At 34.1% G+C, this 14,341-nt stretch overlaps 4 protein-coding genes and 1 non-coding gene across 5 annotated transcripts; 1 reads left to right on the forward strand and 4 right to left on the reverse strand.

Moving 5' to 3' along the window:
- The first annotated feature begins 1,464 nt into the window (after positions 1–1,464).
- Positions 1,465–1,547, forward strand: RO3G_19164. The gene has a single exon. It is a non-coding gene; the product is annotated as a tRNA-Tyr (tRNA).
- Positions 1,548–3,896: 2,349 nt separating this feature from the next.
- On the reverse strand, positions 3,897–5,310 carry RO3G_13295 (uncharacterized protein; the record flags this gene model as incomplete). Its single annotated transcript, XM_067667879.1, has 2 exons — positions 3,897–4,249; positions 4,905–5,310. The coding sequence occupies 2 exons, from the start codon at positions 5,308–5,310 to the stop codon at positions 3,897–3,899; spliced, it is 759 nt and encodes a 252-aa protein (XP_067523980.1).
- A 1,192-nt stretch (positions 5,311–6,502) lies between these two features.
- Positions 6,503–7,654, reverse strand: RO3G_13296 (uncharacterized protein; the record flags this gene model as incomplete). The annotated part of the gene is made up of 1 exon (XM_067667880.1): positions 6,503–7,654. The coding sequence occupies one exon, from the start codon at positions 7,652–7,654 to the stop codon at positions 6,503–6,505; it is 1,152 nt and encodes a 383-aa protein (XP_067523981.1).
- Positions 7,655–7,964: 310 nt separating this feature from the next.
- On the reverse strand, positions 7,965–8,930 carry RO3G_13297 (uncharacterized protein; the record flags this gene model as incomplete). The annotated part of the gene is made up of 1 exon (XM_067667881.1): positions 7,965–8,930. One exon carries the CDS (start codon positions 8,928–8,930, stop codon positions 7,965–7,967), a length of 966 nt encoding a protein of 321 aa, XP_067523982.1.
- A 3,808-nt stretch (positions 8,931–12,738) lies between these two features.
- Positions 12,739–13,596, reverse strand: RO3G_13298 (uncharacterized protein; the record flags this gene model as incomplete). Its single annotated transcript, XM_067667882.1, has 1 exon — positions 12,739–13,596. One exon carries the CDS (start codon positions 13,594–13,596, stop codon positions 12,739–12,741), a length of 858 nt encoding a protein of 285 aa, XP_067523983.1.
- Positions 13,597–14,341: the final 745 nt, after the last annotated feature.

Genomic DNA, 14,341 nt, shown 5'->3' on the forward strand with positions numbered 1-14,341 from the left:
AAAAGTTCTTTTTGGTAAAGAAAGTTGTCATTGCCCCACATCTCTAATGGCTAATGGTAAATTAAACCCATGTGCAAACATAAAGTAAGTAATGAACGAGTATAAGCTTAAAGATATATATTCTTTTATATTATTTGTCATAAAAAATAATAAAGTGGTCTATTTACTGAAAAACAAAAAGTATTTGTATGTATTTGTTAATTATAACTGCCTTGTAACAAAATGTTAGCAGAGCTTCTTTATTATTTTATTCTTTTTAAAGCACACATGTATTCTTTTATTATAATGTAAAGACATTTGCATTTCTATAAAGTATATTTGTTGCTAGATTACTGTTTTCATTGAACAATGAACTTTCTATAGCTAGACTTTTTTTTTACGAAGTCTTTTTTTTAACCAAGTCTTTTTCTTTACCAGTTCAATTTTTTTTCATAAACATGACTATTTTGTTACGTTCAATAGCACGTTTATAATAACCTACGCTAAAAATCATAAATCACCTTCCTAATATGTATACTCCTAAGCAAAATAATCGCAAATTGCTTTTGATTTCCGCATTTTACTCTCAGAAATAAAGAAAAGAAAATGTCCGTCTTTCAACAATAGAGGGGAACAGGCTTACCAAAAAAAGATCATTTGAAAAAGCAAAGACGCTTTTTTAAAACGTGGATAACTTTATGGATATCTACCCTACAAATGAAATAAAAACATGTTAAATTTCTTTATTTTTTTCGCACTTGAAGCTTTCTTCGACATTCGAAAATGACCAATACATCGGGAGTTAATTTTTTTGCCCAAAACCATAACAATCTCTTAACCACGAAATGTTCAATCTAGCGACATGCTTTAACAAACCAATTCGAGCAATTATTTGCAGTGACCAAAAGAATTCGAACAATTATTTGTTTTGGCCAAAACAACCTTATACGTTGTACTGAATACTCTAAAGTTCAATATTAAGTTAGACTTTTGTTTGACTTAGTGGCAAGGTTACGGTTGTTTTAGTTAAGAGAGGAGGGTTCGAAACTCATAGTGGTACTCAACCTTAGTTCTACCGTGCAATGCGGTTTTACATCCTTTAGCTATGAATGGGGTGCGGTTAGTGTTTCTACCCAAATTATGAAATTAAGCAGACAACCCAAGGATTTTAGGGTATAACCACAGCCACAGCCACGACCACTTTTTTAAAACATGAATAACTTTATGAATACTTACCCTACAAAAAAAAAAACAAAAACATTGTTAAATTTCTTTATTTTTTTCGCACCTAAATCTTTTTTCAAAATTAAAAAAGGTGTAATACAGCAAGATATAATGGTTTCTCATAAAAAAATTATAAAATCTACGGATCTATGATTGTCAGGTCTGTTAAGAATCTAGGTCAAAGTCTCTATATTATTTGCAGTGACCAATCACGTGATTAGGCGTGACACCAAATACTATAGCTTTTATCAAACATCGAAACCGGCCTTAGCTCAGTTGGTAGAGCGGAAGACTGTAGTTAATCTGTCATCTTTAGGTCACTAGTTCGAATCTGGTAGGCCGGAATTCCTTTTCATATCTTTTTAATCTCTGTCACACTTTTGTCATATCTTTTTATTCTATATATGGATATTTGTGTTGCTTTCCTTTTAATGAAGTTCATGTTCAACAAGTTACAAGCTATGACTCACAAGAGAGTTGTTTATATTGTAACGAAAATGGCAATGAAGATGCACAGAGATTAGCCGAGTCAAGTCAAAAAGATAAAAAAAATTAAAAAAATGAAAAAAGTTAAAAAAGATAAAAAATGTTGAAAATATAAAAAAGGTCAAAAAAATAAGAAAAGCTAAAAAGAAAAAAATATATTATACATATATACAGTAGGTCAAAAAACTGCTGCAAGGAATCCATTTTTCTTGGTTTTTGTAGCGCACATCCTGTTACAATGGCACAAACTGCCTCTGTTCCCACATAGTAAATCTTCTACATGTCTTGAAAAATCCGAAAGAGTTTATGCCCTATTGGATAAGTATTGAAGGAAGTATGAGATGCGCAATTTGAAAATTTGGAAAAACGAAAATTTGAACGGAATGAACTTATTTATTAATATTTAGTTGAACCTCCTTTTCTATTAATAATCTCTTGAGTTCTTTTCAAAATGTTATCTACATGCCTTTGGCAAAGTTATTTATCGAAGTCAATTCATATTTCATCAACTCGTTCCCAAAGCACATCTGTGTTCTTTGCTCTACGTTCGTAATAATTGAGCTACAACTTCAATGGATGCCATACGTGCTCGATTGAATTTAAGTCCGGGCTCTGAGCTGGCCAATCGTTAATATAGCTCTCTTGGTGACTACATAACTAGGCTATTGTAGATTATGCCTTGTGGTTTGTGTTATTATCATGCTAAAACTAAATATTGGACCAGTCGAAATTGTAGTACTTCATAGTATCACGAAGCGTAGTGTTCAAAATATGCTGGTAAACACCCGAGTTCAAGTTTCCATCGTAAATTTAGCAAGCATATCCTGGTCCTTCAGAGATTATACAACCCCAGGGCATCATTTTGCTAGCTCCGTGATTGATTGCAAAATCCAGGTCATGATGTTGAAGAAGGTCACTTGGCCGTTTCCAATAGTGATCAGCATCATCAAAGCCCTATACGCTGAGCTTGGTCTCATTAAAGTACACTGTTTGCTGTCAGTCACTCACTGCCTAATCCTGATGCTCCTTGACCCGTTCTAACTGATGCTACGTATGCGTTTTTGTCTGAAATGGCTTCTTTTTTTCTATCAGAAAATGGAACTCCATTGGTTTCAGTACGTTAATTTCTGACTGGTATGATATATCATAGCCAAATCCAACCAGCTCCCGGTACACCTCTTTAGAAGCCTTTAAAACCCGTTCAATGACTTTTCTTTTGATTAACCGCTTCGTCACTTTGGAGACTACTGCAGGTCTATCACCTGTGCTCACTGTCCTACTTGAAAACAACGTTATAAAGTATCTACTAACAGTTGATTCATGTAATCCAGTCTCCTTAGCAATATCATATTTTGATGTGGATCCGGTTAATGTCTGTTTGAGATCGTTTACTTTCTCCTCTGACAGTGATTTATGCATGCAATTGACGAGAGGCTAAAAACGAGAAATAATTTAAACAAGGGAATATAGAACTTAAAATAAAGGAATTGTAAGCACTCTTAAGTACAGATAACATTCTAATCACGTCAAAAGTGAGAAAAATTGTGATGGCAACCGGTTGGGTTGTATTAAAATTCATTATTTCAAACATATGCAAACAAGTAAAAAATACCGGATGTTTAAAATACTACCTTTAGCAGTATCAAATTCCACCAATAAACATTGCCCATATCCGATAATCGACGAATAAACGCACTTTCTATTGAGGTACAAACAGTCAAAGTTCGAGATAGTTTGGTGCAGTATCCATGGACAAGCAGCTGTAAAACATGAATTTTGCAATTCCTTGCAGCAGTTTTTTGGCCTACTGTACGTGATTCCATGATCTTTGAGCGTATTTTGAAGTGTGTTTATTTTTCGCAACTTTATTATCATTTTTACAAAATTCCAGTTAATTATCAGGAGTCTTTACCTTTTCAGGAAATATTTTACTCCCTACGTCCAAAAAAGGCGATTATTTTGGGTGATTTTCGCTGAAAATATACAGTAGCGGACAAAACTGGTGCACAAAACTTTTTTTCAGCTATAAGCTACCATTACTTGCTCATTACAGTTGCAATATCTATGAAACTATATCAGATGGAAGGCGTACTAAATGTTGCAAATTGTGCAAAGTTTAATCATTGCATTGCCAAAAATGAGGGAGAACCAAGCTTTTATTTATAAGAATAGATATTTTTAAAAAAAACCATAAAAGTGATTAAAACCTAAAAGTTCGTATAATTGCCTCGTCTTTTGATAACAGCACTAATTCGTTTTGGCATGCTTTCATAGTATGGCTGCATATCACTTTCAGTAAAAGAGTTCCACTCTTTATCGATTCTTTTCCAGAGATCGTCTATGCTTCTTGGTGTGGTATCGTATTGAGACAGCTTTGACTTTAACTGTCGCCAAACATGTTCAATAGGATTTAGATCGGGACTTTGTGGCGGCCAATCTTTTAATACCGATATCCCATTATCAGATAACCAGTTAGTGGTATGCCTTGACTTGTGCTTTGGGTCATTGTCATGTTGAAACAAAACATCACAATGTTTCAAACCATAATATGCTAGGCTTTCTTGATACGTAGTAGACAAAATATGGGTGTATAATTTTGAATTCATTGTGCCATCATATACTCGACAAGCATGTCCTGGTCCTCGAGATGTAATACAGCCCCAAAGCATAACAGATCCGCCGCCATTGTTGTATCCACACAACTAATAAAGTGAACATTCATGGATAAACTTGGATACTACAGAATTATAGTCTAACCAGATCTCTATTAATAAACGTGAGAATTCTGCAATAGCCAATCTTGCCCTGTTGTCCTACCAGCGTTCTAAAAGACTATATCGGAACCTGATTACAACAACGGCAGTTCAATCCTATTCTATAATTATCGTTAGATCAATAGTTTAATTACTTCATTGTCCCTTGATTCGTCAAGTAGACAGCGGCTATTGATTATCCACTATCCTTCCTTATATTCCATATCATTCTTTTAACCGATCAATTGAAATAGCGGTAAAGACCCAGACATTCAAAAAGTATAAATACCCTCAATATTTTTATTAATAAAGTCATATATATAATCTTTAGTTTCACAACTATCGTCTTTTTGTAGTTTTTGTCTTCTATTTCATATTTGGCAAAACAGCCATGCTTCATTGTTTGATTAACATGAAAGGATCGCCAAGGTTGATCGACTTGCTTCCAATAGTAGCGTATACCATCGGCACCCCAAACATTGATTTTGGTCTCATCGCTGAAGATCACAGACTTCCAGTCCTCCACAGTCCATGATGTTTTGTCGCGACACCACTTCAATCGCTTTTTCTGGTTTGTATAGCTGATGAAAGGCTTGTACTTCTTAATTCCAGACTTGAAGCCTATCTTTCTAAGAAGCCTTCTGACCGACTGTTTGCTAATACTGTATCCTAAGGACCTCAAAAAGAGCTGAGCATCAGAAGCTGTGCGTAAGAGTCCTTGTCGAAACTTTAGACGGATAATTGCATTAGTTATTTTTTTAACTACGACCGGTCGACCACCACGGTTACGAGCCTTGATGTTCTTTTCTTTCTTTCTTATCCTGTTGATCGTCCATTTAGAGACTCCTGTTGTTCTAGAAATATCCATTGTCGTACGACCTGAGCGTATTCCAGATTTCACAGCTTCTCTTTTATCGTTGCTGATTTTTTTGGGCATAGGGTGCTGGTACTTTGTTAAAATGAATAGGGTAAAAATAAGAAGTGAAATTCATAGAGAGATACGAATTAGGCAAGGGTTTATATATTTTTTAAAAGCTATTGGAATGCACTAGTGTATTATAAAATTTTACAGCAAACTAGAAAGAAATGGGTAGATTTGAAAGAAGGCTAGACAAGTGCTACATTTTTGGCGAAAATTGAAATATTCAAAAAATCACTAAAAATGACCTTATTCCTGAAGGATGTCCGGCACAGTTCCGGTTTACCTAGCATAATGCATATTTTAGACTGCATTTCAGACGGCATATGTCACAAATGTCGCAGACATATAGTGGAGATGCAATGCTGATTTTAATTTTTGTGCACCAGTTTTGTCCGCTACTGTACAATATGTAAAAAAAAAAAAAAAAAAAAAAAAAAAAAAAAAAAAAAAAAACGAAAAAGGCAAGATTGAAGGTATTGGTTTTTGACTGTAAATTTGCGGATGACTTTTTTTATTTTGCGGACAATGGTTTTTATTTTGCGGATAATAAATTTCATTTTGCGGATGGTACATTTTTAAAGCATTGGCTCAAGGGCCAGACATCTATCGAAAAACGAATATGAATGATTTATCCAATTTACACAATCATCAACTGATACAGTTTTAGCTGATTCAATAATTCTCGTGCTTAGATTGTCATTTGAATTCAAGCAATCTCTCCTAATTCCTCCTTTTACTTTAGACCAGAATAATTCAATAGGATTCAAAAATGGTGAGTAAGGTGGCAAGTATATAACTTTATATCCGCGCGATGAAAGAGGTCTTTAACCTCAGTGACTTTATGAATGGCAGCGTTGTCCATAACAAGATAACGCCCTTTCATATCGAATTGATCCAAAGTGTCCATGACACCGATCAAAAACTCTCGTAAAATGCTCACTACGAGTACCTATCCTAGCATTTGCATTCAACCACTTCAGCCTTGTCATTTTCTCTTTTTACTTTTCTTGTTACTAATTCGTTTGTCTTCTGAACAGCCTTTGGCTTACGAAGGGTAAGTATCAATCACTCCCTTTTCACAAATAACGCCAATTATGTGATTACTGTAAGTGCCTCTGTTTGCATGGTATTACTGTCTTTAGCAGGCATTACGCCCTTTCATATCGAATTGATCCAAAGTGTCCATGACACCGATCAAAAACTCTATGAAATGCTCACTACGAGTACCTATCCTAGCATTTGCTTCAACAACTTCAGCCTTGTCATTTTCTCTTTTTCTTTTCTTGTTACTATTCGTTTTCTTCTGAACAGCCTTTGGCTTACGAAGAGTAAGATCAATCACTCCCTTTTCACAAATAGCGCCAATTATTGATACTGTAATGCCTCTGTTTGCAGGTATTACTGCTTTAGCAGGCATTCCCCTCTTAGATCTACCAAAGTTTCTACGAATATGCATATTAAAACCTGCCTCATCAATGAAAACACAGTTTTTATGCCAGTTCATATTTTCATCACTTTTCCACTCAAGAACCCTGTCTCTACGTATTTGGAGATTACCAAGAGTATTTCTTGAAGATACAATTGCTTCTAGTTTCTTAAGAGTTAAAGAAGCATGTAAGACGAGATGTCTATGAAGGCCAGATAACGTGATTGATTGGATTTCGCTAAAAGCCTCAAGTAGTGCATCCCTTGCCTGCCAGAGTACAGCCTGTGGGTTCTTCTCATAAAACACGCATAGGAAGTTGGTGTGATGAGGCTGAAGTTTTCTTTCCCAACTTACTCGTTGCTTTCTACCACCTGGCAAGCGTTTTTCATCATCTTCCTTATAAGTTTTTACATAATTTTGTGCTGTTCGCTCAACAATTCCAACAATTGCGCCTGCTTTTCTTGCAGAAAGTCCTTCTTCAATAACAAGATCAAGAAGCTCCTGTACTTGTTCGGGTGAGTAGGTTCTATACGCTCCTCGAGTTTTTTTTGATACAATTTTTTTTCTAGATTGCTTCAAGTCATTCTGAATTTCCACAGTTATTGGTTGCTCTTCTGCTTTTGAATGGTGCTCATTCTCCAAGATCTGACGATATACCTGGTAGCTCTTTAAATCCAAAAGCTTTTTGACTGCCGGTTCAGGCACACTCTCATCTTCATTTGGTCCTTTCCAGTGATGCCATTCTAATTCAGTTGTTTGGTACAAGTCATTTATATTCTCAACTTCCATTGGTTCATAATCTGGAATCTCATCAAAAACATTAAAACAATGCATATACTCTTCTGGTACACTGTAAATAGACATTTTGTAGTGAAGTAAAGCAAAAAAATGAAAAATGCACCATCCGCAAAATGAAATTTATTATCCGCAAAATAAAAACCATTGTCCGCTAAATAAAAATCATTGTCCGCAAAATATTTTTTTTTTATAAGGAGCAAAAGAAAGCTCAACTGTTTATTGAAGACTTCAAAATAAAGTCACTTAATGTTTTTGGGTTTTTAAATTTTATGTTAGGGTATAGTTTTGTTTTGTTTTGATTGGAAGTTTTCCTTTTTTTTTTTTTTTAACCTTGTTTGTGGTTTGCTGACAGTTTAACAGTTCGGAATGAAGAAGGTTATTCAGAGAGATGTGGAAGAGGAAGGGGTGATATGCCCGTGAGTAGCAACTTTTCTTGAAGACACAATCGTACCAATTTTCTAGCAGCCTGAATGACCAAGGAAGAGCGGAATGGACAATCATCGAACACAGAGGACCAGTGATTACGCCAAATAGCTAGGATAATAGCACCAAAAATGGAGGCTGAGGAAATAGCTACAGATTTTTTGGTAGACGGTAGGCGCAATAAAAGGAGCGCGTCTTGAAGAGTTTGCTTGGAGAAATTCAAATCAAAATAATCGGACCATAGGGTTTGCCATACCAGAAGTTTTGGAAGACAAAGAAACATGAAGTGTGATAGATCGTCCACAGCGGTATAACAAATAGAACAAATAGAGGTGACAAACTTGATTGGTATAAACGAATGTAGAATAGACAAGCACGGTAATTTTTTATGTAATAAACGGAACCACACGTTGCGACTTTTGTGGGAGATTTCAAAAGACCAAAATTGTTTCCAGGATTTAACCGGCAGAGAAGGGTGTGTAGTTGTGAGTTTTTTTGTGCTTAGGCATAGTTGACGATACAGTTTCGACGTGATCTTGGGAACAGCAGGGCAAATAATCAAAGACATAGCCTCAAGAAAGGGAGATGCATCGATGCGGTCAGAGCCAGCCGAAGTTTGTCGGGTAAAAGTCCTTAGAAAGAAAGGTTTCAACAGAACTTGGCCAAGTTGCACCAATTTCAAGAATCGTCGAGAAAGTCGAGGAAATGAAGATATCTCTGTAGAGAGTCTAGATCGCGTTCTTCCATGAGTGGCATCAATGATGTACGCAGTAGAAGCAGGCAGGATAGCAGTAGTTTTAGACAGAGGAGTGTTGTTGGAAGGAAGAGACACATCGGAGAGAGGGAGACACATGGCCGTGCGACTATTAATCACAACGTCTTGGACAATTGGCACTTCAGGCCACGATGGATAAATCATGATATTTACGGTTCAATCGGCGCTATAACTACATTCCAAATATGGAAATATATATTTTTGGTCATTGCGCATCGATTGGTACCATTTTCGTTTTCCAATTCCGACTATTTGTTGTAGATATCTGCGCTTGAAAATAGGCGGTATGCAATTTTTTTGGGCACGCACTATATCAATGACTTCTTCACAGATTTTAATAAAACTTTGAAAATTTGTGTAACTATATGGTCCAACAATAGACGTTATAGCTTTGCTAAAATATCTGTATTTGATGAAGAGAAATATGTTAAAAACAGCAATAAAAAAATAGAAATGTCGGAGATTTTGGCGGAGATTTTGCACAAATACTTTAATCAGTTAGAGCTTATGGTATGCAAATTTTTACTAAAAACCATCGAATAGAAACAATTTTATGTGACCCTTAAATTTATAGCATGTCTGCACTTTTTTTATGATTGCGGAGCGAATATTTGATTTCACACTCCGAGACTTTGGGAAATGACTTATCCAATAGTACGCTATATTGGGTAGAAGTTTGAATGGAATCTGAAAAATTGAATTTTGGAGCTCATCTGGCACTGTAAGCATCTGATTTCCTCAGCTTGCCCTCATTTACTTTTGTGAAGGATTAGCAATCGCCAACTCCTTTGTATGTTTCTTGAATTCTAACATTACTGATGTATGGCAGTTATATGAAACATCGATATGGCCGCCAAAATTTTTGCGACCGATTTAGGGTTCTTAGCGTATATGCTATAACAAGGATGTCTTGCAAAGTGGCATCATCCACTGTCCGAGCATGCATACCAAATGGAAGCTTATTTCTAAGCATCTTTTGATGAATGTAATATAGATACTAAGTTTTTTAACTAAATAACATCATTGATATTATGTAAGGATCACATTGCTTCCTCGATTCTTAAAATATCGTTATTTCTTCATTATGGTTCAAACATTAGTCGTAAAAAAACTAATTGTAATTGTTAAGATAATAGAAAACAAGAGGTAAAAACAAAAATAAAGAAACAGTTTGTGAACGTTTCGAGTCTGATCTTTATTTCAGTTTAAGTTAAAGTAAAAATTATTCTAATTGAAGGCAGATATTTATATCTTATTGAGTGAATGACTTGATATCTTGCATTGTAAACGTTCTTCTACTCTTTCAGGTGCTTTATCAAGTGTCATCTCTATTTATGATTATGAAAACTTTTCATTTGTTCTTTTGTATGTCTGTTATAGATTATCTTTTATTCTGGGAATTCCTCACTGATTTGAATAACGTTATTTTACGCGTTATTTCAATTATGTGAAAGATTAGCAATATTCCTGACATTGGATTGGATTTGGTTATTTTAGTTGATACTTCTTCTTATCAAAGAACTCTCATGAATACAATACATATTTTAAAAGAACATGTTTAATTGGAATTGATTGTATGATCTTATTTAAATAAACTTGTATTTTATTTTATTTTAATTATGATCTTGTATTAAGACTTATATTTATCAACGCTAACTACAATCAGTTACTGTTCTACAACAGTAATAACCTATATACTGTTATATAATATCGTGATATTATTCTTGAATATCATTTAAAAATATTAATGCTTATCGTTTTTATAATGTTTTGTTGATTACAAATCTATTCTTAGTTAAATTTAAATGTTCTAATAAAATGTGTTATTCTCATTATAATTTGAATTAAAAAAAAACTGTAAATTATTTTTTATTGGATTTGGTACATTTCTTTGCTACTTTTTTTGTTTTTCGATGTGTGTTTATAGTTCATAGTGTTATGTTCTGGTAAAGGTAATAACAAAGATAAACCAAAAGAATACTTTTTGAGACTGAACTTTATTTAAGACAATCTTAATTGTTAAAAAGAAATCATTACAAAGTCTACTACTTATATTCTTCTATCAGTTGGCGGGTAAATGAGTAGTTATGAGCGTAGATCCAATAATTGACACGTTTGATTGAAGAATGATCACTGAATCGATTATGAAAAATTTTAATTCGTTGTTTTTATAGATCTTATTGTTCTTTAACTGATCTGGGAGAATTGTCCCATCTTCAATGAGAGGAAAGATATATTTATATGAAATGCCTCCAGTCAGATCAAAGTTGACTAGGTACCTGATCCATTATTATTCATTTACAGAAATGATGAATAGTAAAGATCATGACTTATTTAGTATTCATGTTTACTTTATAGAATGAATCTAATAGTGATAGTTTTATATAAAAAAGAAGAAGAGTATATTTTATTTAATAAAGATTTAAATTATTATCTTTTATCAATTTTAATATACTTCTTTTAGTTGTGATTATTCAATGTCCGTTATGATCAGACTCTGTTCTACAACACATGGTAGGTGCAGTGAAAAAATCACAACAGTGAGTACTTTTTAGGCAAAGAAAAATTATAATTAAGCAAGAGCACATGATAATAGCGCTTTTGCTTTGCAAATTAAAGTTAGCATATAGTTATGCTGCTATTTAAGGTTGTCTTTCTGTAAGTGAGTTAATTTGAGTTAAGTTTGCTTATAAAGCTTAATTTAAGGTTGTGATTGCCTTGTAAGTTGTTGTTTTATATAGGGTTTAAGCAGATGTTTGATAAGTAGTGACCACCAGATCTTATGTGTAAGATCAATACGATGTTTCTTGATAAAAGTTAAAGTAGAGTAAAAAGTTTAGGTAAACAGGGACTTGTTAAAGTTTGTTATTTACTGCGTAAAAACATATGATTTATTTAAACTGACCAACAATTTCTTCACAAAAAGATGGGATATATACATATGTATGATATTTTTTTTTCTTTTTTGCTTTTCTTATTTTTTTTGACCATTTTTATATTTTCAACATTTTTTATCTTTTTAACATTTTTTATAATCTTTTATCTTTTAATTTTTTCTATTGCTATTTTTTGTTGGTTTGTGTTTTGAGTTGAGTGTTTTAGAGAAGTTTTTCTTGAAATTTTTAAAGTAAGGTACTGTAGTGACTACCAGATCTTTTAATTAAGATCAAATAAAGGTAAAGATAAAAAAAAATAAAGGGATCAGGAACTTTTTATGAGAAGGTTGCCTGTTTATTGAATAAAATATATAAAATAAAAATGTGAGTAGAACTGTACTGTCCTTTTTCTTCATCTAAATAGTTGGGATATTTATATTGTTAATTTTTTTTTCTTTTTGACTTTTTTCATTTTCTTGACTTTTTCACTTTTTTGACCTTTAACATTTTCTTGACTTTTTTCATTTTTTGACTTCTTTGTTACACCATTTTTTTGACTTCTTTATCACAACATCAACCCTCAAAAAGAAGTTCTTGTGACCTACAAAAACATTTCAGCTGTAAAATAAATAAAAGGGAAAACTTAATCCGTTATCGCAAAAGTATAAAATGGTCATTGGGTGGATTGAACTCGTGACATCAAGATTCAAATGAGCCATATTTCCAATTAAGCTATTTTGTAATTTCTGGAAAAAAGTGGTTTATAAACATCCAATGGACTTCCATAAATATTTTGAAGACCGTTAAACATGTTTAAAAATATTATATGGTGCTTACTATTTTTGAAAATTACCGATGTACCAAATGTTACAAAACTAACTGGGAACAAAGGTGCTTCACATAAGAAACGCCCCATTATTCTAGACTAAATCGGGAAATATTCGGAACTTCAAAAATTAAACAGCGCCATTCGATTCTGCTTGCCTTATAACCTTAGTTTCTATTTTTGGATTGTTATTCTAGCTCCGCTATAGCTGTAGATATTATGATTTATCCATCGTGGCCTGAAGTGCCAATCACCCAACGTCTTCAAAAGGACGAGGAAGCATATCCATGGCGAAGAAAAGCAGTCGAAACGAGCTATCAATGTGGCGAAGGGCTTTAGGACGGAGGTGAGCAAACAAAAGTTGTATGCGATAGTCATAGTCAGGCGAAGTGGAGCCATGGTTTGGAAGACAGTGATAGAGAAAAAAGTCAACCAGACGAGGAAGTACAAAAGAATAGCCAATATCTGATTCAGTCCAAAAAGTACTAGATTGTGGCTGTAGGGAAAGCGCCAAAAGTGGCAGGAGCCAGCGAAGCTGGAGTACACCTTGTTGAATAGCAGGATGAAGTACACTGAGACCACCAAGGCGGCGCGATGTACACAGAGAAGTAAAACCAATTTTAGGAAATTGCCTAAAGTTCACAAAAGAAGAAACCGCGGATTGTATGCGTTTCAAAAAAGATTGGGGCACAGATAGAACCCGTAGGACATGCCAGAGACGAGACAGGATCAAGGAGTTCAAAATAGTGACTCTACCTCGGACCGAAAGAGAACGATGCGAGTGAATTCCACAAGCAGAGACAATTGATTGAATGATCTTATCAAGGAACTGGTTACGTTGAGAGACTGATGTATACAGTGGAAACCCGAGGTAAACAATACATGAGGAAGAACGACGGTCATGCCAAGAATAGATGTTGTGAGAATGCAAATGGGATCTCCACAATAGCTGATATATGCCAGAAGAACCGGATAGTGAGAAAGCCTCGGTTTTGTGAAAATTCACCTTTGCATTGGAAGCTCTAGAGTAAGTCGATAGATGATTGTGGAGAATTATGAGGTCTTCCGGATCTTCAAGAAAACAGACAACGTCATCTGCATATGCCATGAGCTTGACTGGAGCAGAGGCCTCAGGTGACGAAGCGGATAGAGGTGAGCGTGGCAGCTGAAACCCTTTAAAATTTTGATCGTTGAGGATACTCCTTGTTAAGGATACATAAGATTATAGTCACTTTATTTTAGTAAAAGGAATCTCATATGATCCTAAATAATATGCTGACATAACTTGGAATCATTTATGACATTATTCCCAACACAGATCAATAAAAGACTTTGATTAGATTTTTATATTAAGCTTTATTCATATTAACTTCACATAGTCAAATATATGACGTGGTTGTAAAATAGTTTATTGATGATATGAGCATGTTGAATAAGGAATGACGATTACTTACCGGATCATCATTAAGTCACGCAAACATTTATCCTAACTGAGATATTATTATTAGCTATAATATCCAATCACGGAACTAGAGGATTTTATATTCATCCGTACCGTCTCCTAAATAGTCCTACATCCAGAGTTATCTGAAACCATCCCAATAGCATAATTGACAATACAAGCTAGGAACAGGCTAAACTAATAATTAGAAATAGTAATCATCTATTCTGTCGAATTGATCATAAATCTGTCCTAATTCTTTATCCGTATCATGTCTATAAATACTCTCACTTTTACATGTAGAATTAATCAGATTCAATCTTAGTTATCTTAACTTAATAAAGAGATACCAAGTTCTAACAGTATTTCTTTATCTTTGTTGTTATACTACTTTTACCTAAAACCCCCTATC

This window comes from Rhizopus delemar, genomic scaffold (genome assembly GCF_000149305.1).
Source record: "Rhizopus delemar RA 99-880 supercont3.12 genomic scaffold, whole genome shotgun sequence".
Classification (NCBI taxonomy): Eukaryota; Fungi; Mucoromycota; class Mucoromycetes; order Mucorales; family Rhizopodaceae; genus Rhizopus; species Rhizopus delemar.